Source organism: Schistocerca cancellata, chromosome 3, assembly GCF_023864275.1.
Source record: "Schistocerca cancellata isolate TAMUIC-IGC-003103 chromosome 3, iqSchCanc2.1, whole genome shotgun sequence".
Taxonomy (NCBI): domain Eukaryota; kingdom Metazoa; phylum Arthropoda; class Insecta; order Orthoptera; family Acrididae; genus Schistocerca; species Schistocerca cancellata.
In genome coordinates this window covers 766035992-766061860 of record NC_064628.1, presented here as the reverse complement: position 1 = coordinate 766061860, position 25869 = coordinate 766035992, and the positions used below count along the sequence as shown (strand labels likewise).

General features: G+C 40.3%; 1 protein-coding gene across 1 annotated transcript in view; it reads right to left on the bottom strand.

The window, feature by feature from the left end:
• Positions 1–457: 457 nt before the first annotated feature.
• The window catches only part of LOC126175798 (origin recognition complex subunit 1), a 136870-nt gene continuing 111458 nt past the window's right edge, over positions 458–25869 (bottom strand). The window contains exons 9-10 of the mRNA XM_049922779.1: positions 20733–20857; positions 458–798 (exon numbers count right to left, since the gene is read on the bottom strand). Coding sequence (XP_049778736.1) covers positions 638–798; positions 20733–20857 — 286 coding nt within the window. The 3' untranslated portion in view covers positions 458–637. The remainder of the gene's footprint in view (positions 799–20732; positions 20858–25869) is intronic.

The window sequence follows — 25869 nt, the reverse complement described above, 5'->3', positions numbered from 1 at the left end:
CCTGTAAGTCTGTCAGCATTCTTTACAGGTGAACAATGCAAGGTTGAATTTCTTCGCAGTGGTTCAATGTACTCCTTCACATGGTACTTGCCAGGTTCCTAGGGTAATTTCATTTCAGTGCTGGGGGTGTTGCTGACATACATGTGTTTCTCCCAGACACTGTTCCTACCGATCTCTGATTTGGAAAGTGCTTTTGAGTTGAAATGGTTCCATGTGGATTACCAGTGCTTACACTTTTGCTAAAAGTGCATGTCACTTCTGTTAGCTCATAAGACCCAATCTGTGAGGGATGTTTTTTCAGTGAATAAATAACAGTGTTGGACCATCTTTCCTGACTGCATGATTTAATAACATTTTTCTTACGACAAACATAAATAAAACAATCAAAGGAAGGCATTATGCTGGCAGTGAGGACATCAAGGATAAAAGTAAATGACTACAGAATGACAAACCCAGATTAATATAATTGCTAGGATATCTCCAGCAAAATGCAATTTTATTTTAGCACAGTAATAAATGATATAAAACAGTAAAACTAATGTTATCAAAAAATAAAATTTCACAGCAAATTTACAACAGAGCCTTCCATTTTCTTTTTTATAATATCAATAGCCAATTTATATTCAACTGGTATATATTAAGAATTGGTCTGAAGAGCAAAATGCAAGTCATCTGAGTTGATATTCAACATAACCGACTGAAAAATGTCTGCTCTCGAGTGTTCTGTCAGTAGAAGACCATAACACCCCAGTTTGGCTATAATTGATAAAGTCTTCGTGCTGGAGGGCACTGATATCCCTGAAAACAAAAGACAAGAAATACTGAAGTTATTGTTCTATTGTAATGGCAGGCAACATTCTATCTGAGTAAAATTAGAGTCATCAAGTGTATGTTCCTAGCAAGAATGATCTCCGACTCCCTGTTCTGTAGCTGTATCTGTAACAAAGGTGTGGAAAGAAATATCTGTTCAGAATTAATTTGATGATCCTAAAGCAAAAGAAAAGTAAATTAAAACAGAGACAGAAACAACGGGTGCTTAGTACATGGGAAAAATATAATATGCCCAGTTTTATTTTGCTTTTCCAGTCATAGGCATACTATGAACAAGATTTTAACTTCAACTGCTGCCGATATTGGAGGGAAAAAAAAAAAAAAATTAAAAAATTTGAAAACACTTGGCATCACAACACGTAAAAAGGAGTAGTTAACACAACTCAATACTGTGGATGCTTTACCAGTTAAGTGAAATGCATTACGGAAAATATTTTTTGGTTCGCAATACCCTTAGGACAATAAAAGCAATATAATACTTCATATAATAGCTGCTGTGAAAAATGAACACACAAATGAACTTAATATTGGGTCAGGGAGAAAAAGGCTTATGTAAACTGAATGACTGGCTTTATCACCTATGTACAGTAAGGTAAATCTGTCCTCAAACTTCACTGAAATTCTTCATTATTGTCAAATGAGCATAAGAATATCCTGAAAGCTAGCAGTGGTGTTGCCAGCTTTCAACCTCAACTGCCTGTATTAAAGGTCTGTGCTGCCTGCGACTGGCAAAGTGATTGTTTCTCTGATGTCTTGTGCAATAACGACTACGGAAGCTGATGGTATCTTGTACAGGGCACTATGGATTACACGTGTGTGAGCATTCTTAAGACTTTTGGCCTTTACTTATAGCTGACAGAACTGAGTGCAGTAGCAATAGTTGTCTGCTGTGTTACTGCAATTTATAACGCATCTTACAATAAGAAACAATTTGCAGAAACTCCCCAACGTTTGACATTAAAGTGTGAACGGTTGAGTGCCTGCAACATACACTTTTCCCCCCACAACAACTTTTATCTTAATATTTGTTCATATCAGTAAACCTGTCAAGAAGTCTTATGCTGTTGGCTTGTTTGCTCAAAGTGAAGGCCCCAGCTTCGTCCACTTTTTGTCTTCTAATTGCACTCTAAATGCCATAGTATTAGCACAATCTAAAGGCATTTTGGAGAGTGCAATAAATCAGTGAAGTTCATATGCCACAAATATAAGGAATTCTGTATACACTCCCAATCTTTTACTTCTGAGAACTGGGAATGATACTGCAAAAAAGAGAAATACAAGGGGAAATACTGTTCGCGTGATGGTGGTGTCAGAACAATGACACACACACACACACACACACACACACACACACACACACACACACACACCCACCCTCCTTTTTACATTCACAAGGAAATGCAAAGACCATGAAAGGTACATATGAAATAACCAATGATGAGAGAATGTCAACATCACAATTGTCTTTATCAGTTTGGCATTTTTGTTACAACTGCACTGACATCACACTATCTTCACTGTTGTATTCATCATCTGAGAAACTACTATATTCGGTACTGATTTTTCTCTGATGCCTCCTTCTTCATTTGATCTCTTGATCTCATTCCACATTGGTTCCCAATCTTCTTCCTTTATCTTGGGTTATTTGTGTGACTGCCTCGTTCACGTCTCTCCGTGTCCCAGAGTGTAAATGTTTTATTTCAGTCTGTGACATGTCCTTCAATTTAATCCCAGATAAGTTCAGTATCATTGAAGCAGCCCATGTTCTGTATTACTGAATCAATTGCATATGGTGTTTTCTGTGGTTTGTATCTTTACTGTTTTCCTTCAACCAACCCAAAATTTTCTCCTCCTTTGTGAACAAGTTGGGTCTTATTTAACAAAAACAGAACAGTATGGAGCATTATATATTACAAAAACACTACCCGAACTGAGATATGGTACAAAGTGAGTAATGAACCTTTCTTTAAATGTATCCTCAGTCACTTCTTCATGGTAATCTAGTTTTTTATTTATTTTCTTTTTACTGAAAAAAGAACTTAGTACCAGGCATAAAATCCCAATTAGAGACCTCTTGATCAATAATAAGTCATCCACCCTTCCCTTTAGGCACACTCATTGTTATGTGATGTGTTGTCTGTCCATTAGTCTGATCTTGCACATGCATGTAAACCCATGTTTCATTCATCCATATTATATTCTCTGAATTGATGCCAATTTTCCTTAAAACAATAGAAAGGCTTGTCGCACTGCCCGTAGTAAACATTTTACTTTCTGACAGTGAAACTATCAAGATTTTATATGTAGTGTACTCTTTCCGGCTGAAATATGCATACACAACCAGACTTCAACTATTCGGCATGCTCGGGGATCTGTCGGTGCTGAATTATCGTCATTTTTAAAAACCTGGTTTAAGAAAAGGGATATAAGCAAAACCTACAGTTTTAACATACAAAACATGTAACTTTTATTTATTAAACACAACAGGTGAGATTAAAGTATCAAAAAATTAGAAGTATGTATTACTTTTCTGTACACAAAATTCAATTAAAAACAGATTATTGTACTGCTTATTAAACTAGTTTTAAGGCTCAAAGTGTTAGAAAAGTTCAATAAACAAAATTTTTGTTGTACACCAGAAACAAAATAAATAAGTGCCACTGATTTGAAAATATCAAGAACAAGCTAATTAATGATGGTTGGTTGATTTGGGAGAGGGGCCAAGCTGCGAGGTCATCGGTCCCATGATGTAGGATGGCAGAAATCAAGAGAGGAATAACACAAACAGCACAGTCCAGTCAAGGAGAATGGATAATGTAAAAATGAGGAAGGAAAGTGGACATCATGGCAGCAGGAAGAGGAAAGAACAGGAGGGGTTGGATGGAATTGGGGAGAGCAAGGGTGCCCCAGAAACGCTACGGATGATGGGGTACCAGCACCGCCATCGACCTGTCCTGACACCAACACCATACCATTATCACGATACAATGGGGCCAACACCAGGAAAAGAAGACACATGAAAAGTGGAAACAAGACAGCACATCAGACCAGACAAAATATAGGAAAAGGCAGGGACCTGGATGGTATGGAGGCAAAGTCAGGATCTCCATAACCAATGTCCACACTAACAGAGGGACTAAAATTCCAGAGGAATATTCAAGAACTTACTCCCTGATAGGACAAGACACTTTCACAAAGAAAGCCAAGGACAGACACAACCATGCAAAGATCGTCTGCTACCATTTTCTTTCCCTGGTGTTGGCCCCGTTGTATTGTGATAATTGTAGGAGGGTACATTTACTGCAAGGGGCCTAAAGGTGGGGGCAGTCCAGCAAAATATGGATCACCATGAATGGAACCCTGCACCTACAAAGGGGGATGGGGGAAGGCACTCACTGTAGAGTAAAATATCTATATGGCCAATGCAAAGACAGGAGAGGATGATAGACTGCCGCTGGGAGAGGCAGAGGAAAGAACACCACATGGTGGGAGACTCCTTAATGGTGTGATGTTTATTAGACGGGGTGGGGTGGGGCTAGTTCCCCAGAGTTACCACATGATTGAGCAAAAAGAGATTTGATGTACAGCAGCAAATCTGCCCCTGGAGGGATCATCGAGAACTGGGGTAGGCGGCCTTCCCCCCCAGTCAGATGATCAACAAGTTCAATACCCGGGATACGTATGTGGCCAGGAACCCAATGAAAATCAATTGAACAACCAGCATCACCAAGATCAGCAAGAAAGTCACAGATGGCAGAGACCAAGGGGAGGTGTGAAAAACTCTGAACAATAGTCTGAAGGCCACTCACTGAGTCCATACATAACAAAACATGGGTTAGTGAGGACTGTTTCATGAAGCAGAGGGCCAATACATGGCCATCAATTCCAAAGTAAACACCCCACACATGGCAGACAAGAGATTGTGTTCCATGCCAACAGAAGAGCCATCAGTGTAAAAAACAATGGCATCCTGAAATTCCTGTAAGAATGTTTGGAACAAACAATGGGACACCATTGGAGCGGTGGAGGATTTCAGACCCTGGAAGAGGTCCATCCGAATCCGGGGCCAAGGAACTAACCAAAGCGGGTGTGGTTGGGAGAGAATGTGGGGAAGGGGACAAGGAGGGGAGATGGAAGTCACAGTGGAGAGTAGCAAAGTGGAGCCCAAGTGATAAACCCGCCCAAGGGCAGGCAGCGGGTGGACGATGGCCCGAATCTGCAAAAAGAATAGAATAGAAGGGGTGAACAGGGGAAGAGTGAATAGTGATGGCACAGCAAACCAGGAGCTGGGACCGCCAAATCGAAGGGAGAGGAGTTCCAGTGTCAAGACTGTTGACAGGGCTAGTGCAAAAGGCACCCGTGGCTAAATGTATACCATGATGGTGAACTGGGTCTAAGAGCAGCAGGGTGGAAGGGGGAGCTTAACCATAAACTTGACAATCACAGTCCAGAGAAGACAGAACTAATGCCTAGTAAAGGCGGAGAAGGGTTGAACGATCTGCACCCCAAGAGGCGTGGGCATGGAAGCAAAGAACATTGAGTTTGTGAAAACAGCCAACCTTCAGATGTTGGATATGGGGTAACCAAGTAAGCTTGTTTTCAAAAAGAAAAGACAAGGAACAGAACTGGGGAGGATCAGTCAAGACATTGGGCATCAGGTAAAGCTCCAGATTAGGATACACCATAGTACAGCAACAGAAATGCACCACTCTTGACTTATGGGGAGGGAATCAAAAACTGTGCGAGAGTTTGCAACTGAAAGAGTGCTGGATGGTACCCTGGAGTTCCCATTTCACAGAGGCCACCAAGTGGGAGCTAGCCCAAATACAGAAATCATCCACATAGGGAGAGGTGACCAACAGTCCAGCAGAGGGCACAAGTCCATGAGAAAAAGGACATTTAATACAGAGCCACGCAGGGTCCCCGGAGAGCTAAGAAACAGTGCCAACATGAACTCTGAATGACTTGTGGGACAGGAAGTGGAAAATAAAAATCGAGAGGGGGGGGGGGGGGGGGGGCACATAGATCCCACTTGTAGAGTGTGAAGAGGATGTGATGGTACCAAGCTGTGTCATAGGCCTTACGAGGATCGAAAAAAGCTGTGAGATGGCAGTGCTGAGAAATAGCCTGCTGAACTGTGGTTTCAAACCAAAGCAAATGATTAATTGGAGACTGTCCTTTCCAAAATCCACACTGGTAAGGAGATAAAAGGTCCCGAGATTCAAGGACCCGAATGAGCCATATGCGGCACTAAAATTAGTAGGGGAACCACCATAAGACGACACAGGTCATGGTTGGAAAGAAATTGGTCAAAGACGAGTCCCTGGCTACATGAGAAAACACTGCTCCACAAAGGGTAATAGGCTTTAAAATCCCCAAGGAGAAGGAAGGGAGGGGGGAGTTGCTGAAGGAGGGCACTTAGAGCAGCAGATGTAGGTGGTCCATCAGGAGGGAGACTGACTGCAAACTGTGACTGCAGAGTCCAAGAGGACCTGGGTGGCAATTGCTTCCAATGGGGTACGCAGTGCGATCCATGTACTACCGTAGGGACCAATGCGCAGATGCCATCGAATGTCCTCAAATGGCTGACCCGGTTCAGACAAAGCACAGAACCCACAAAAGGATTGAAGGCAGTAAGGGACTGCAACTGAATAGGCTGGAGCCAATGACGCCGCTGGGTCACCATCTGTCACCAATGAGGACGAGATGACATCCATAAATATGAGATCAGGCTCATATTGCGAGGGGGAGATGGCACCTCTGGGGGCACTGGCAGAGGTGGGGTGTTGGGGGGCATTGCTGTCCTGGGACTTTTCTTTTTTATTTTTCTTCTTCTTGCGTTGAGAAGGGTAGGGCACAGAGAGAAAGCAGGGTTTTGCAAAACCCAAAACCAAAAGAGAGCAGGTGACCTTGGGGTGCACAGACTGTGTGTCCTGTAACCGATTTGTGGTAGCAGGTCTCCAGCTTGGGAGACGCTGGGGGAATGGGTCCCAGGAAGGGGCCCTATCACTGGCTGACGCAAAGAAGGGGGGCACTACTTTGGCTGGGTGGGGGGAGGGGGGGGGCAGCACTTGGAGGAAAGGAGATGGGAGCCACAGGGGAGGGTGAGAGGAGAGGGGATTGGGACAGAAATAAGGGAGAGAGAGTATGGGGTAAGGATGTACCAGAGGCAAAAATAAAAGTCATCGATATAGGATGAAATTGGTCAAATTTGTGACAAGCCTCAGTGTGAAATAAGCGATCCAGAGACTAATACTGAAAGTATCTTCTTTTCTTTCTCATAAGCCGAGCAATCTGGTAAGCAGGGAGAGTGATGGTCATGACAAGTAACACACACAGGTGGTGGAACACAGAGTCTCTCTTCATGTAGTGGGTGTCCACAATCACTACACAGAAGGTCTGCTGTGCATTGGGAAGACGTGCCCGAAACGCAAGCACTGAAAGCACCTCATGGGTGGCGGGACATATGGCTTCACATCACACTGATAACATATAAGCTTGACCTCCTCTGGGAGGGTATCTCCCTCAAAAGCCAGAATAAAGGCCACTGCTATTGTCCTTGCGACCTTTCTGCACACGCCAGGCAAAATGAACGCCCTGTCATTCCAGATTGGCCTGTAGTTCCTCATTAGTTTGAAGATGAGGTTCCTATGAAAAATGACTCTCTGGACCATGTTTAAAGACTGGTGAGACATAATGGATACCAGGACATCGGCAAGATGATCACAGGTACAAAGAGTTGCAGATTGGCCAGCAGAATTTTTGATCAACAGGGAAGCTGACTGCATCTTATTGAGAGACTGCACTTCGCCAAACTTGCCTCCACAAAAACTAACAGCTTTGTGGTGGTGAATGCGTCCCTGTCCATCCTAGTACAGACCAGGTAGTGAGGAAAGAGTTTCACCCCAAGCCAGAGAGTCTGGCCCCCTCCCAGTGCGTAGCCAGGGAAGGAAGTCTGCAGATTCATAAGAAGCAGCATTCACTGATCCATTACCAAACTGAAGAGACAGCCATAGAAGAATGGCCACATTTCTTGGAGTTTGGTACACTTTATATACAAAGCATCTGCTCTGATAAAACCTACTCCAATCAGGGGCTCTCCTCATGGGTGCCACCCAGCCACAGCACGGGCCATCTGGAATGATGGCCATTGCCACTAGTTCTTATGCTCTCGGACGACAAGCAACTAGTACTAGGCATAACTGGGGAGGCAACAGCTCAGGTACCAGAAGTGTGATCTCTGTTTTGTCAGGGGGCTCAGTCAGATGGGTATGTAACAGCCCCACCACTTGGACTGGCTACATGTGCTGGTAACCTAGTGAGGTGGAGGGGGAAGGAAGGGGTAGAGGAATCTATGCTGTACATGTGAGAGAGGGAGTTCTTCCCCAAATGGTTCACACTATGGAGAGAAAATTTAGAAGGGGAAGTCCAACCCCAAAGGGGGACCAAAAGTACCAAAAAGGAAGGATGAAAGAAAAAAGGCAAGGGCAACAAAACTGCAAGGAATGCAGGAAGCCAGGTGGATAGGCAGTAAGTAAGAACACCGAGAGGAGGAGGAGGAGGGACAGCGGGGAAGGAGCGAGGCAGGAGGGGAGGGCCATTGGGAAGGAAATTTTGCCCATGAAGGATGAATGGGCTGCAATGGCTCAGAGCTCTGGGGGCGCCACACACACACTAACGAAAGAACCATGAGCTCCCTGGGGGTTAATGAAAATTGTAATCAAGAATTTGGAACAATGTAATTGTAATTGCTATCTTTAGGAATAACACACATATCTGACATCTTTGAAGGTGTGGAGTATGTAGGGGCAACTAATACCAACAGTTTATCTGAAATTTTCTCTTGAGGCCTCTGGAACTTTGTAGAAATGCTACTGTGTTTCTTGGATTTACCTCTCTTCTGATATAAATTATTTTGTATGATATGTGGATTCATGACTTCAGGAGCATTGTGTTGTTGGCTACTCTCTGTGAATTTCACAAAAGTGTTTAAAGCTTCTGAAGCCTCAGCCCAAGAGATGCAAATTGTAGGTGTTACTTCTTCATCATTTTCAGTTTCTGGTGCTGCCTGTGGGTTTAAAACACTTCATAATATCATATCATATCTGTCAGATCTTCTTCCATAGCTAAATTCTGTCAATGTCGATCCATTTATCAACTTCTTCTGTTGACAATGCACTTTGCAGTTCATTCCTGGACACAGAATTTATCACTTGTACAATTTCAGAGTGATGAGCTGTCGACTCATCATCATTTACATTGCTTTCCACCTCTGCACCTTCGACCACTTTGAGCCACATTTTCCTCCAGACCCTGCACGATGTTGTAATTTTCACAGAGGCCCAAGCAACTACAGCCAAGAAAAGAGTGTCTTCAATGTTAAAATTGTGTAGAAACACTCTGGCACTGCAGTCCGAGCTTAGCAACTATTGTACGAACATTCCTCTGCTCAGAACTTGAAATTTTTTTTGACCCCTCAGTCAATGGGTCGATTAGTGATGTTACTTTGGCAGGAACATAGGTGAAAAAAATTTCCTGACAGACACTTCGATTCTGGAGGGTGAGTTTGGCAACTGTCAATGATGAGAACCGTCTTATAATTTGTAGGTCAGCCTATCTTTAAAATTTTTATTTAATTATTTATTTATTTATTCACAGCTGTAACAAAGTGGTGAATCAAACAGTCTAAACAACTCTGCTTTTACCCAGGCATCAGTGTGTACATTGTAAATAACTGGCATATGAAGGGGGACCCAAAACAAATTGGAATTGTGATGATGCACATCCTGTACTTGTAGTACCGGGTTGCACTGCCAGAATAATGTTGCAGGACCTCTCCAAGAGTTATTTCGCGATGCAGTGTCACCTGACAGGTGTGGTTTCTCTGGCAGTCCTCCGAGTGCACATAAAGTGCAGACATGGCATGAGAAAGAGGCTATTTTCTTACAAACAGTGTGCGGCAGTGAAATTTTGTTATTTACTTGGCAAGAATGCAGCAGAAACTGTTGTTTTGATGCAAACAGGTTACAAAGAACATGCTCTTAGTAAAAATCAAGTGTAAGAATGATTTTATTGGTTTAAAAAGGGAGAAATGGTCACTGAAGATTAGCCCCATTCCAGTCACCCTTCAACTGCTCGAAGCAAGGACAGATTCAGCAAAATTTCTGATCTGATCAATGCATACACAGCTCTCAAGTGCTCACCAGTTTTTAGCCTCAACAAAGATGACTACTTTGCCCCCACGTGCCCCGTCCGCCAGATTTAGCACCCTTGGTTTTCTTCCTGTTCCCAAGGATGAAGAGAAACGTGTAAGGGAAGTGTTTTGCTGATGTTGCAGATGCAAAATGCATTGTCATGAAGGTGCCAGCAGGTATCAAAGAGAATGAATTTAAAAGGTGCTTCCAACAGTGGAATGAATGTTTGGCCAAATGCATTAATGCTAATGGAGAGTACTTTGAAGGAGATTAAGGTTGTACTTGAAAAACAGTATAAAGTAAATGCTTTCTACAGTTTATGGCTGTCCGGAGCATTTCCACACACCGAGACAGTTATTCTGCCATTATTCGTTTCTGGACTCCTCAGGTCACATTAGGGTTGAACTAGGCAAACGCCGCCATAACAGGCCAGTCTCATCAATGCTGCAAATTTGGTGTGGAGACAACTTATGCCCATCAACAAGTTTGTGAAATACTGAATTGCACTCATCTGCAGCAGTCTTATCAATTGACTTTATTTCGCCAGAAAGATATACACTGAAGTGCCAAAGAAACTGGTATAGGTATGTGTACTCAAATACAGAGATATGTAAACAGGCAGATTATGGCGCTACAGTCAGCAATGCCTATATAAGACAATGAGTGTCTGGTGCAGTTGTTAAATTGTTTGCTGTGCTACAATGGCATGTTATCAAGATTTAAGTGAGTCTGAATGGGTGTTATAGTCAGCGCGTGAGCGATCGGACACAGCATCTCCGAGGTAGCAATGAAGTGGGGATTTTCCTGTACGACCATTTCACGGGTGTACCGTGAATATCGGAATCCGATTAAATGTTGAATCTCTGACATCACTGTGGCTGGAAAAAGATCCTGCAAGAACCGTATCGACAACAACTAAAGAGATTCATTAAACGTGACAGAAATGAAACCCTTCTACAAATTGTTGCAGATTTCAACGCGGGGCTGTCGATAAGTAACAGCATGTGAACCATTCAATGAAACATCAATGTGGGCTTTCGAAGCCGAAGGCCCACTTGTGTACCCTTGATGACTGCTCTGACATTGGACTGTTGATGACTGGAAACATGTTGCCTGGTTGGACGAGTCTCGTTTCAAATTTTATCGTGCAGATGGATGTATGGAGACAATCTCATGAACCCATGGACTCTGCATGTCAGCAGGGGACTGTTCAAGCTGGTGGAGGCCCTGTGTGGGGCATGTGCAGTTGGAGTGATATGGGACCCCTGATACGTCTAGATACGACTTTGACAGGTGACATATACATAAGCATCCTGTCTGATCACCTGCATCTGTTAATATCCATTGTGCATTCCGATGGACTTGGAGAATTCTAGCAGGACAATGCGACACTCCACAAATCCAGAATTGCTACAGAGTGGCTCCAGGAGCACTCTTCTGAGTTTAAACACTTCTGCTGGACACCAAACTCCCAGACATGATCACTATTGAGCATATCTAGGATGCCTTGCAACCTGCTGCGCAGAAGGGATCTCCACCCCCTCAAACTCTTACAGATTTATGGACAGCCCTGCAAGATTCAATTCCCTCTAGCACTACTTCAGACATTAGTAGAGTCCATGCCACATCGTGTTGCGGCACTTCCGCATGCTCGCGAGAGCCGTACATGATATTAGGCAGGTATACCAGTTTCTTTGGCTCTTCAGAGTAGTTTATGGATGTCATTACAAATTTTAAAATTACGAGCCACCCTTCTGAGAACAAAAAAAACTAATGTAGGAGAGATTTAATTCCTCGTGAAAAAAATTGGGCTTTCAGTTAACGTAGGTTCTGTTATTGGCTTTCCTTCTGCTTTTTTAGTACTGAACCAATTATACAAAACTTTGTCTAGACTTTCTAATTTCGGTTTTTTAGGGTTTGACTAACATCTAGACTTTTAACTCAAGCAGATTGTGACACAAATTTTTCTAGCTGTTATCTTCGTTTTTCAATGTCATATATAGTTGAAGATGCAATATTACATTCACTCATAATATTGTTTCGGTTCTCACCTTTTTCCGTTCTTCCTATGATGTCCAGTTTTTGGTGGATTGTCAACATCACATGCTTGCATTTTGCCATTTTAGAGGCATTTTTGCTCTGTTTGAAAAGCATATTCACTATACGTACAAACTTATTACTGCGTTGTAACCTATTTGACATCTGCGCAAGTATTATTAAATAAAGTTCCACAGCACTGATGCAAATATAAGTACTGTAAATTTAGGTCTAGTGAATGAAGAATCGTTGATACTAAGACAAAGGTAACAATGCAACTGCCTTATCTCGGCGAGAATACAATCACTCAATGAGGCAGACCACTCTTACTGACAAGGTGCCACAGCAAATGGTTCCAACGTTGCTCAAAGGTATGTGACTGTACTGCAATTCGAGCTTTCGTTGCTCTGTCAATTATGTTACTGGCTGCTGTCAAAGGACGAACCATTGCCCTATTCCTTCAAAGTAGTAATCTGAATATAAATCAGCATGATGTATCTTAGAGCACAAAGCCTATTCCAAACTAGTCTTTCCTGCACTAAGAGAAGCCCTTATTTCAATAAATGACAAGAAACTCAGTTACACAATCTGTGTAATAAACATACGCAAACCTCTTTAGCAATATGTGCTTAACACTGATTGAAAACAAGAAACACTTACATGGAACTCTGGCAACACTGAGATGTTGCTATCGTGACATTTACAAAATTGTATAATATGATGTCTGACGTACGCATGCAATGCTGCCGCACCCAGCGCACTGCAGTTGTCAGAGATCATCGTATACCAGCTTGAATATAGGCATCATCTTGTCAGATGTGATGTGCCCTTTCCTACCTCTGCCCTTTGAATTGCCTTCAACCAGTTATAAGAGAACTTATGGCTTAATGTGGATCACGTGCCATGGGGCTACTGGAATTTTTCACATGCACAAATATTTTACAGATGTGAAAAAAGCTATAAGTGACAAGAAACACCTGAGAAAGTAAATTACAAATAGAGTTGTTTCTCCTGTTAAGAAAGTAAGGTTACACATTAAAAACTGGGAAAACTACAGAAGTACCGAATAAATAATGAGTCTGATACAAAGCAAAATGGTTCCTTCCACAGAGACTGAGATAAATGAAAATAAATTAAAACCACTATGCACCAAATTCAGGTAGCTTTTCCTCATTATAGGTATGTTTATATACCCACACAATAGGGCAGTTTTAAGTAAATAAGTGGAAACAAAATAAATACTTTAGGTTAGTAACAAATACAACATGGTAAACAGATGAGTTAGTATTTAACCCATAACCCATCCAGGATTCTTTAAAGAGGCGAACTGCAATGTACAAAACAGCTTCAAACATCTGATTACTTTGCAAATGAATTAATGTGTTAAATATTTGAAGTTATGCATGGACACCCCATTTTATGACATCATATCTCCAGAAATATGTGCCATACAATGGTACAATTTTGCAGGTATGTTCAGTGGTATATGAGAATGCTGTACAAAATGTGCTGTGAACAGCATTGGTAGTAAATTTTCAGGTCTGATACTGACATTTTACTGCATTAACACTGAAAATGCAGCAGCAACGAACTTTTTTACTTTTATTGTGTGTGTGTGTGTGTGTGTGTGTGTGTGTGTGTGTGGGCGCGCGCGCGCGCGCGTGAACGTGCGTGCACGTGTTATTGTAGGGGTGCGTCATGAGTCACATTTTCTCAGTGCATCATGAATTACATTTTCTCATACATACATACAGTTTCTAATTTTAATACTTTACTTATACTGTTAAGCCTTTAATGTAAGAGTGTACTTCTTAATACGCAGATTATGGCACCATTTTAAATTTTTAAAATCAGTCAGAAATTATATGATATACTGAAAATCAAATTTTTGTTGGTTTTGGTTATCGTTAGCTAGGCAACCTGCAACTACAACTGGGTGTTGTTAGCAGTTTACTAATACAGATAAAGTATCAAAACACTATGCAGGTTTATCATGTTCTGTTCTTTACTACCCTTTTACCATTTCAATGTCATTTTCAGAAAATGAGATAAACACTGTCCATTTATAGATCTGTGTAATGCTTGCAACTTTCTAAAAAGTTTGCGAGAGAGAAGTGTACAACATAAATTTTTTATCATTTGGAAGTAATAAGTTATTGAAAGCCAAAAACTTTTATTTTCACGAACGCTTCTTTAGAGAGAGTGCTGTATTTAATCTGTGAATCACATTTATCCGAGGGCTATTTTTTTATGGCATAAAAGATCATTTCTCGTATCTTAAGTGACAACTTCATATTTTGCCAGTCATCCTGCTGTGAGCTGCTTTTCGTTATAGCAAACCTCCATCCATCTTTTCCCTGTTTTATACAGTTACTTTCATCACAAGAATGCATTTTCAATGTATTTGTGGCAGCTTCTCTATCAGTAGCCTCTTCATGTGACCATGTCCTGTTAATTACTTCTCTATAGCATCACAACTTTTTAATTTCCATTTTTCTTTTATTTTCTGTCACTGTAATTTTATCTTCTAAAGTCAGCATACAATTTCATCTACAAGAATAGGCTTATTCTTTGTTTTAGTTTTTTTACTGAGAACATTCTTTTGATTGATAAGTGGGCAGAACACTCCAAATGACTTGAACATAAGGATCTTTGTTTTTTTCTTAAAGTTAATTTCACAAGCTACAGTTTAGCTGCGTCATTATAGGTTTTCTTAGTCCCACTATATGAAGCTCACATTTTTCACCTCTTCTCTCTGCAATTAGAGTAACACCTGAACATTTTCTAATTTCTAATTACAATCTTTCCAGTCATGATTTATCCACTAGAGAAAAATATTGAATAAGTATACAATCTGAAGTGTTAGACTATATATATTGAGATGTTACACATAGGTACATTACAGCAGGTTGAATTAACAGACAGAAATTTAGGTAACCGACAGATAAGATTAGTCAGATAGTTTCATGTCCCATGGATCATTTTGCATGATAAACCATTAAGATACGGAATGATTATTAGGTTATGGCTTTGCTCAGTGTGTGTAGGTTTCAAGCATTGTTTGTTTTGTTTCTGCTTTTTTGTAGACATTTCAGTGTTGTTACATACAACCATAATTGCTGAGATCCGCATCGTTTGACTTTAGTGGAGAAGGCTATCATAAGCAATTATCACTTGGCCATTGTGGCACAAAGGGACTCACTACTGATGGTTACTATTCAGTCTAGAATGAGATTTTCACTCTGCAGTGGAGTGTGCGCTGATATGAAACTTCCTGGCAGATTAAAACTGTGTGCCCGACCGAGACTCGAACTCGGGACCAGTTCGAGTCCCGAGTTCGAGTCTCGGTCGGGCACACAGTTTTAATCTGCAGGAAGTTATTCAGTCTAGTTCAGATAACCGGTGTGAATAGCACATATTATGGTATAGAAAGTAAATGTAGCTCAAACTTTTAGTTATAATCATAAATATAGACTGAAATGGAAGAAGGAATTAATTGGAAAATATGAGGTGGGTGAACCATTCACTATGAACTCGGCCTATATGGAATTATAACTAAATTGAAAAATTGAAGAATAGAGAATAGGAGAGAATCAGTGTTCATTTTATTGTATTATGCATTCCAGTATTCACCTGAAGTTATTTACAGAAACCACGAGAAACCTAATCAAGTTGGTCCAATAGCCTATTGAGTCCTGTTCCCCCTCAAATAAAAATTTATCAAATGAACCTCAGTGCCAAATTCCTCAACACTGCGTATACATCAAATGCATAGGATGTCAGAAACATAATAAAAATACTGGATCTATTTCATTGGAAAAATGTAAGCATGATGTGCATGTACATCAAATCTTCATTCTACTATCTCCAGTAAAATGATCTGCAATTCTGCTTAATCATTTCTTGAAAAATATGATGATAGTTCATAATACAAATGCCATAACAAACTCTAATTGCCACATGACAGTGTGTCTAAATGAAATAAGTGATATTATTATTATTATTATTATTATTATTTTATCGTCAATATATTCTGAAGTTTTTGTCCACAGCGAGAGATCAACAGACTGATCATAATTCATCCATTTTATATGCATTTTTTGAGGCACACTGTGATAACAGTCAAAAGCAATTGAAACACTTGTCTTAAGCCATATTAAAGGTTCACAAATGCACAGAAATATTAATACTATTCGCTCACTTGACATGGCCTCATCATTTTATTTTGCATGGTATCTAGTTCAGTGGGTAGGAGCCAGACTAAAAACCAAAGTTCTGGATTGAGTCCTCTATCAGTTCTATGATTCTTTCAGTCAGATATAACTTCTTTTGCCTCTGGCAATGACTTGCTGATGTGAAAAACATCCAGCTTCACCATCATTTAGAGTTCATGTTAAACTACACCGGTGTCCAAAATTAAAGCAACAAACCACTACCTCTGTCCTGTGTCTAATTCACAATATAATCATACAAACTGGAATCGTATCCTGCACAAACGATGGTATTCTGGTCACCAGACAACCACACCAACGATAACGTTGGGGCATCTATCAAACGGGATAGTGTTTGCTGGGTAGTCCCACATCCACAATTGCTGTGTACACAGTCACAGACAGGGCAGTATTGCACAGAGAAGATGCCTACCAGGTGCTCTGCAGTGGAAGGCCATGGGAAAAATGGAAGCAGGAAAGTCGCAAACTGATGTGGCCCAGTGGCTTAATGTGATTGGTTCTGTTGTTTTTTCAGATGTGGCAACAGTTTAGAGAGATCGAAACTGTATACTGAAGACCGGGGCAGGGCTGACCATGTGTAACATCAGAAAGAGAGAACCATTATTTGGCAGTAAGGGTACGACAGTATCACCTTAGTACTGCATGGCAACTGGCATCTGACCTCGCAGCATCCACTGGACATGTTGTAGCAAAGCAAATGGTGTACAGTAGGCTTTAGCAGAGTGACCTTTGTTGTTACAGACCTGCTGAATGTGTCCGTCTGATGCATCTTCACAGAAGGGAACATCTAGAGTGGAGCCATCAACACGCCACCTGGACAGTCCGACAGTGGGCCAATGTTCTTTTCACAGATGAGTCCTGATTTGGTCTGTACAATGATTCTCGACGGATTTACATCTGGAGGGAACGTGGAACACTATTTAGGGACCCAACCATTGTGGAAAGAGACTGATTTGAGGATGATCCTTACTGGTGTGGGCACGGATTATGTTAACCACTCAAACACCTCTTCATGAAACTGTATGGTTAAATAGGCAAGGTTTAACTGCTGTCAGCTAATGTGACGAGCTCTTGGAACCTCATGTGCGGCTATTGTAAGGTGCTGTGGGTCCAGACTTTGCATTGCTGAACGATAATGCTCAACCTCATATAGCACATGTGGTTGATGTTTTCTTGGCAATGTAAGATATTGCACATATGGCATGGCCTGCTCTTCCCAATTTGAATCCCATAGAGTATATCTGGGATGCACTAGGGACACAAGTTGCATCACGTCAGCATCCACCACCCACTCTCCAAGACTTGCAAGCAGCGCTGCAAGAAGAATGGGAGTTATTGCCTCAACATGAGATTGATGACTTCATTCAGAGCATGCCCAGTAATTTGTCAGTCTTGTATTGCTGCCAGAGTTCACATGCCATAATGAGTGCATTAACCACTTGTCGGAATGTGTGTGTAAATCTGTTAAGTTGGAAAAATAAAGAACATTTTTGTCTACTGTTAAGTATACTGCAGTTGCTTACGTTCTGTATTCTTTATATTGTTTCTACTTTACTATCACCTGATTATACTGTTTTGTGGCAAAATAAATGCAACCTTACAAAATTTTGGTTTGTTGCTTTAATTTTGGACACCTCTGTACAATCCCCCCTGTAACTCGCTGGATATGTCATTTCAAATGTCAGAAGAAGGCGAGCGTATACAACTTCCAACCATAGGACCATGCCCAGTGAAGTTACTGCAGCATTGAGGACAGCATTATCCTTGAGATCCGTTATCACTACAATGCTAATGGATGAGCTCTACCCTCTCCCAGTTACACAATTTAAGATAGTTACTTCGATGAGAAATACTTAAGAATCCATCCTAAATGACACAATTAGATTAGATTAGATTACAATCTGACTTACCATAATATCTAAGGACAGGCATGTTTCTATCACTTGGAAGCGTGTGTGTGTGTGTGTGTGTGTGTGTGTGTGTGTGTATGTGTGTGTGTGTGTTACTCAGGATACTTCTTTCTTGAAAGTTACGCTAAAGCGAAGTATTACCCACTGATGCAAAGAAAGTAAAAGATATATTTTTGTCAACTAACTAATGGAAATATTTTCATGAAAGTTATTTGAATGCATTAAATCTGATATACAAAAAAAGTACAGCTGAGTCACAATAGTTTGAGATGAATGGAACCACTTCAAACTACTGAAAACATGGACTACAAATTTATGAGGGAAAAAGAAACAAAATGATGCTGTAAAGAATATAGTTTATGTAGGTGTCTACATTGGCAAAATAAAGGTTATAACTTAAGTCTGGTAACAATTTACTTCATGCAATAATGGAGGAGTGTCTTTTGCTTGGTGAATCTGCAACATTTTCCTGTGGTTGGTGTCACCTCAAGCTGCTGTTCCACATAGCGCATGTGGCCTCACGTGCAGCGCAGCCATAGGAGTGACCCATCATTGGTACAGTTTTGGCCTCATCATGTCAATTATAGAAGAGTCTTCTCATTGAATCACAGAATCTGTGATCGCCCTCATTGTCAAACTTTCCATTTCTGTGTTAGGCCTACTTTCCTGTAGAATTTTTCTCCATGACTTAGAAATTGTATCTGATTATCTTGCTCCAAGACTCACTGATCCAATATAGAATGTCCTTTACAGTCAATTTCTTTAAAGGTCCTGCAATGCTTTCATTATCTTCCAAATACAAAACTGATTGTAGCAATCGTTCATGACACTTTTTCTTCAGGCATTCTACAACACCCTCATCCATTTGCTGAATCAAACTGGTAATGTTTGATGGGAGAAACAAGATGTGGATTCCGTCACACTACAGTTCTTCCACACTTGCAGGTGAGGATGCATCATCCATTGTCAAAATAGCTTTTCATGACAGTCCTTTCTCTTTAAAACAGTTTTGCACTCTGGTACAAATAAGTCAAAAACCAATTTTTAAAGTTTTTCTGATTCATCCAGGCATTATTTTGATGCATGTAGATAAGCGGAAGAGCTGCCACGGTGACGTTCTTGGAATGTTCTTGGCTTGTCAGACTTACCCATCACAAACAGTGTTATTTTTTTGAAACTTCCTGGCAGATTAAAACTGTGTGCCGGACCGAGACTCAAACTCCCGAGTTCGAGTCTCGGTCCGGCACACAGTTTTAATCTGCCAGGAAGTTTCATATCAGCACACACTCTGCTGCAGTGTGAAAATCTCATTCCAGTGTTATTTTTTTGTTTCCTGTTGCATTTGATGCTTCCATAACTGTGAGCTGCTCTTTCCTTTTTTGCACCCAGGAACACTTTTTTCTTCATGAGAAGGAAGCATTTTTGCCAGCAACATTTTGAAGTTTAAAACAGTTTTGACACAGTTGTAAATTCGTTCATTAGATAAATTTTCTTCAATTATGATTTTTTAAAAACTATACAATACATGCCAAAATGGCCTCAGTCACCAGAGCATCTGTCTCCGCATATATTTGACACATTCTAAACCTCTTCTTTCACCTGTCGAGCCAACCCACATTAGTGGCAAAACCGTCATCTCCCTTAAAAATCACACACACACACACACACACACACACACACACACACACACACACGCGCGTGCGCACACACACACAAATTTGCCTTACTTGTTTTTGCAAACTCTTAATTCTTTACAGTATTTTTATTTTGGCTAAGAGAGCTTACAGAGCATTTCTTTGAACAAAACTGTACCAATCTAAGTCAGTTTCTTCACTAGTCAACAACTGACATTGTTGCCCTGTATTTGAGAGCAAGTTTTTCTTATCATTTCTCCTTTGTCAACTTGTTTCAATCCTTCTAAATTAACATTCAAAGACACAAATTTCATTTTCTCCATTGCAGCACTCATTTTTAGAAGGGGTACAAACAAAAACAATCAAAAAAAGAAACCAAAACAATGTTGTACTGTAATGACTATGACAAACACCTAAAATACCACTTCCAATGAAAGGATTGCTTGTGTAAACACTTAAAAACCTGGAGAAGTATATGTGTAGTGCCACTGACACAGACACAACTAAGGGGGAAGAGTGGTTCAACAGGTATTGCACTATGAGCAGGTGAGGGAAATGAATGGATGATTGATACCCTGTATTATTATTATTATTATTATTATTATTATTATTAGGCTCAGATTTATGGGAAACTTGTTGAGACTTTACTGTAACATAAAAAATAAATGTGAGTCAGCAGGCCACAGAAAAGACACAATATTGCTGACAAAAGTGGGTGTGATTTAAACAGAGGCAATGCATTGTTTGTGCTTGGCTTTTCTCCTTTTCAAATGCCACATTGGTATCGATATACGAAAAAGTCCAAACGAAGGACTGGATGGACCCTGGAATTTGTGATATTTTGTAACTACTAGTTGCACGTTTTAATTTGGTGATCACGTCATTCTGACTTACCATCAAATGTGGAGAGAGTTCTCAAATAGGTATACACTTTCTTGAAGGTGCATTTTTCAATGCCTGTGTCCTGCACAACAGCGGCCACAGATTTTAATAATAACTGCTCCATCACACTAAGATTTCTGAAAGGAAAAGAGGTACCATATAATGAAAAAATTTCAATTGTTTATACTTCAGACAGAGAAACATCAACCTAAGCTAAAAGCTGAGGTCAGTCTATAAAAATATAGTTTAATACATTTTGTCTGCTTATTTTACTTATAAATTAAATGTTTAAAAACTAATTATTGCAATGTTAACCCATTTTCACATATGAGAAGTTAGCTAATGGTGACATGGAGCTGTAAGAGTATCATGATGTCACTTCCTGTTATTTAACAATGAGCCCCCATTATATTGTGTGAAGCACAAAATAAGGTATGCAATGTTTTGGCAACATGCTACAAAAGGTTGAATCAATGGAAGCCAAAAATATGCTCTAGATCACAAGCAGAAATGTGAAAACACCACATCGTATTTTTCGTTTTCGCTTTAGGTCCATAAATGCCGCACTCTTGAAAATTATTATTGGTGTGATTTGCTGTAATAATATGACAAGAAATGTCGCATTAGTGGTTGAAGAATTTTTGTATTTAGTTATTTTCATGTCATAATTTACCTGTTATGAAAGTATCCCATTATAAGGAAACAGCATTTTGAAGATCCATCAAAAAACATCATACTTTTTAGTATTTATTATAATTAAATATCCATTAATAACATATTAGCAATTAAAGCCTTCAGAAGATCATAACATAAGGTAATTTGGTGTAGAAGCTGAGGTGAAACAAGTCAATTTTGTGGAACAACATGTTCCACTTCTAACCACTCGGGCTGATTAAATATGTTTTCAGAAACCAGGAATGTTTTTTAGGTGGGGGTTAAGTGTGGAACATCTCACTGTTCATGCTTTGGTTTGCTGCATGTGCAGACTGGGTGCAAAAGACGTCAGCTTAAAACATCGACAGCACACAATGGTGTGTGTGCATCTCCACCTGCTGAGCAGGCCTATTTATGCTTGGGTGTTGCACCTTGGCAGTGCCTTGGACATCACTGAGCAAAGGCAGCAGTGATAACGTCAACACTGGAACAACTGGGGATTAAACATAAGAACTGTCATTCTGTAATATCAAATCGGTATAGGAACACATGTAATCTATTGTGAGCTGTAAGTTGAGAACGACCTGTTCACCCACAGTCATAAATGAGGCTGTACAGTAGAAATGTCATGATTATGATACAGAAGAGCTATCACAAAACTGATTACGTAAGTTTACTAGCTTGAATACATCGGAGCTTTCAGGACCCGTCCATTACAAAATGTGAAGAAGTCACTAGTCCACTACAGTGATTAACTTCAAAAACAGTGACTACAATATATTTGTACGGTAAAAGTTGGCACATGTATGATCCGGGTGAATGATTATACATGGAGTGGAACACATTGTAACAAAACCACGTTTGATACACTTTGAAATTCAGCACAGCGGAGTTAGTAAAGGCCCCCAGTGATGAAAACAATGTATAGCAGATTCACCTTTTGCAGTGTCCTAATTTTTTTTTTTATCTTCATATGTTTTAAAATGTTGTGGAATTTTCTTACTAAATCAACAGAAATACTTTCTGTAATACTCAATGTTACATAAATACAAGTGTGCTGGCTCTTGAGTTTGTCCAATTTTGTGAAGTTTTGAATGCTGACGCCCTTACTGGGACTTTCCTTATCATCTTAAAACACATTCATGGAGACTGAAGAGGGTGTATAAGCACACAAGAAGAAAGTTTCCAAATTTCCTGGTTAAAAATACATTTTTCCCGGGCGAAAAAAAAAAAAAATCACTTTTTCCATGTTAAGAGACAGTGCACTTTCCCACAGATCTGTGAAACCTATCAATCTTTTGAATGGTAAAGGTTTTATACACCTGTGTAGAACTTCCTGACACTTAAAAGTGCGGGGGGGGGGGGGGGGGGGGGGCATTTGCAAGAGATCTCTGATGTGCAGTAACATATACATGGCATATTTTCGTATTACGAAAGTATAAATATGAATTCCATCAAATAGAGCACATTAGTTTCCGAAGCAATTAAATCAAGATCGCAATAGCAACATCACTGCTTAGCAGCACAAATATACATATGAGAATAAATTAATGGTTCAAATTAACATACATATAGTATAGCTACAAGCAAAGCTAAGCATTCATATACATGCATGTATTACACTTGAAGGTATATCAAACACAAATGTTCCAGCAAAATTTTAAATAATGCCGTAAATTGCTGATCTTCTGGACCTGAAATTTTTCTAAAAGAGAAATTCCCCATCACAACTCAGACTGCTCTGTACATGCATGACTATGAGAGCTTGGGTGCACCAGAAAAATTTTTCTGGCTAGCATCTGGTTGCTTGCTGCTACTGCTCAAATAGCTAACACCTCAGTTCACGTAGCTAGATGCAGGAGAAGGCACTGCTCATAAGAGACTTCAGCTCTGCACATATGCATGACCCCACTGGTAAATGTTCAAATGAAACTAATGTAAACAGCTGTGACGTCACACGCATCGAAAGCAGTTTGTTGTTATGCAGGATTACATAGTTTTTGTCCTAAAGCCTTTGACAAATTTTGCTGTCAGCAGACGCTTGCTGCGCAATGCGTTTTGTTGTAAATGGCACATTTTCATTACAGTTTACATTTCATTTTTGGTGTTTTTCTCTCATTTATGTTTTATTGCTCGAGTATTATTTTGCAGTAGCAGGTTAAAGTAAAATTCTTTGTTTGAGTATGAGTTTTTATCAATCAAAATTACAAAAATTTAACAGAAAACTAAAACAATGAAAAATTACCAGAATTCTAACAAATTTCTGGTTTTTTCCTGGTTGTCTCCTGAATGAAAAAAAGGTCCCATATTTCTCATTTAGCCCAGGGTGCATAAACTCTGATTGAAGTTTTCATTTATGTACTAAACAGAACAACATGATTAACGTATGGACAAGGGAGAAAATGTGCATTTTAGTACAGCTAACGTAGAAATGTTACTTGTGTCCACTTTCGTAAACAAAATGTACATGTGATGCTGTATCTCATCAGACTGGATTTCCTGTCTTCTGACTTTAGCTATCTCATCCCATGTGAGGACAGCTTTACTAAATGTGACTATACCTGCAGCAAGATAGAAACTAATTACCATATCAATCTCTCATTTTGTCATCTAATAGATCCACCCAATTCATGAATTGTACAGGAGAATTCAGCACTTGCATATTTTAACATGATAGGAGAGAAAATCTGCACTGGTTTATCTGTTCTACAACTAACCACAGACACAGTACAATATTCAATGGCATATAAACCATTTACTGACAGAGGCAAAAGTTATTCTCTATAGTCACCAAATCACACAGACAAAACTAGCAAACAAAAACTGAAGAGAATCAACCACTCACCTACAGACGAATAATATGTAAGGGGAAACCCCACTTTAAAGACCAGAAAATGATACTAAGTTCTGCTACTTTTCTAGCAGAGGTTGGAGGAAGATGGCTCTTAGTTGCAGCAGTGCCCAATACTTCCCTACCTCTGTCTTGCCCCACATGACTCCATAACTTCCTGCAGCCAGAATCTTCCACTTCCTACCTCATTCTTCCACCCAAATAATTTGCAGATGTTCAGTGTTGCCACAATCATTGTGCCTACAGTAATAAAACTGGTTATGGCGAAATAAATGAACTAACCAATCTTGGATCATATGAAATGACCAATTCCCAAGTTGAAGACTCAAAACCAAGAAATCCACTACCACATAGCTATACAAAAAGGTATAAATGTCAGCGTGTATAAACACTTAATGTAATTATGATGATGTTTATGGATTTTTCAAAAATATAAGCAATGAAAAACAATTACCTGTATTTTATTTATGAAATGTATGTTCCAAAGATGATTTTGCACAAATAGATCAATAATATATATATATTATGATAGTGTTTTCTTTGCTACATGTTGTTGCAGTTAAATCTTTGTCTTTGAGTAGTTAATAGTACAAGTCTGAGGTGCGAAGATAGAGTACACGTTGTGTTAGCACTGTGGTTGATGTTTATTTGTATTGTGAAGTGTTATGACTGAAAATATGTGTGTGTGTGTGTGTGTGTGTGTGTGTGTGTGTGTGTGTGGTTTTTTTTTTTTTTTTTTTTTTTTTTAAGGGCGCACAACATCAATGGTCATTAGCGCCCAGACTACGTTAGGAATGCACCACGAGGCACAAGTTTAAAACAGCAACTAAAAGGGAAAACACGATAAAAGACAGATTGACAGGCATAGGATTAAAAAAACAGCATAATCAAATGTCCTTAGACAGGTTTGTCAAGGTGATAAAACGAAGAACGCAAGCAGCTGCTCCTGGGTCATCCACTAAAATGGCATCTAGAGTATATGGCAGGCCAAGATCAAGACGCAGTGTATTAAAATCCAGACAGGACGTTAAAATGTGGCGGACCGTCAGCAACTGCCCACATGGGCAGAACGGCGCCGGCGCAGCTGTCAGCAGATGGCGATGGCTGAACCGGCAGTGTCCAATTCGTAACCAGGCCAAAACGACCTCCTCCCACCGAGAAGGGCGTGAGGAGGACGTCCAGGCCGCGGGAAGAGGTTTCAAGGCCCAAAGCTTGTTGTCCGTAAGTGCAGCCCAATCGGCATGCCACAGCGATTAAATGTGCCGACAAATGACCCTGCTACAATCTGATGAAGGGACACAACAAGAAGCTGTCCAAGGCTGGAGGACCGCAGCCTTGAACGCGGCATCTGCAGCTTCGTTCCCAGGGATACCGACATGGCCAGGAACCCACATAAAGCTAACCTGAGAACCGTCGTCCACCAGCTGCTGAAGAGAGCGTTGAATCTGGTACACGAAAGGGTGAACCGGATGCGGATCACTGAGGCTCTGGATGGCGCTCAGGGAATCGGAGCAGATGACATAAGCAGAATGTCGGTGGCGGCAGATGTAAAGAACAGCCTGGTAGAGGGCAAAGAGCTCAGCTGTGAAGACCGAACAATGGCCATGGAGCCGGTATTTGAAACTTTGTGCCCCGACAATAAAA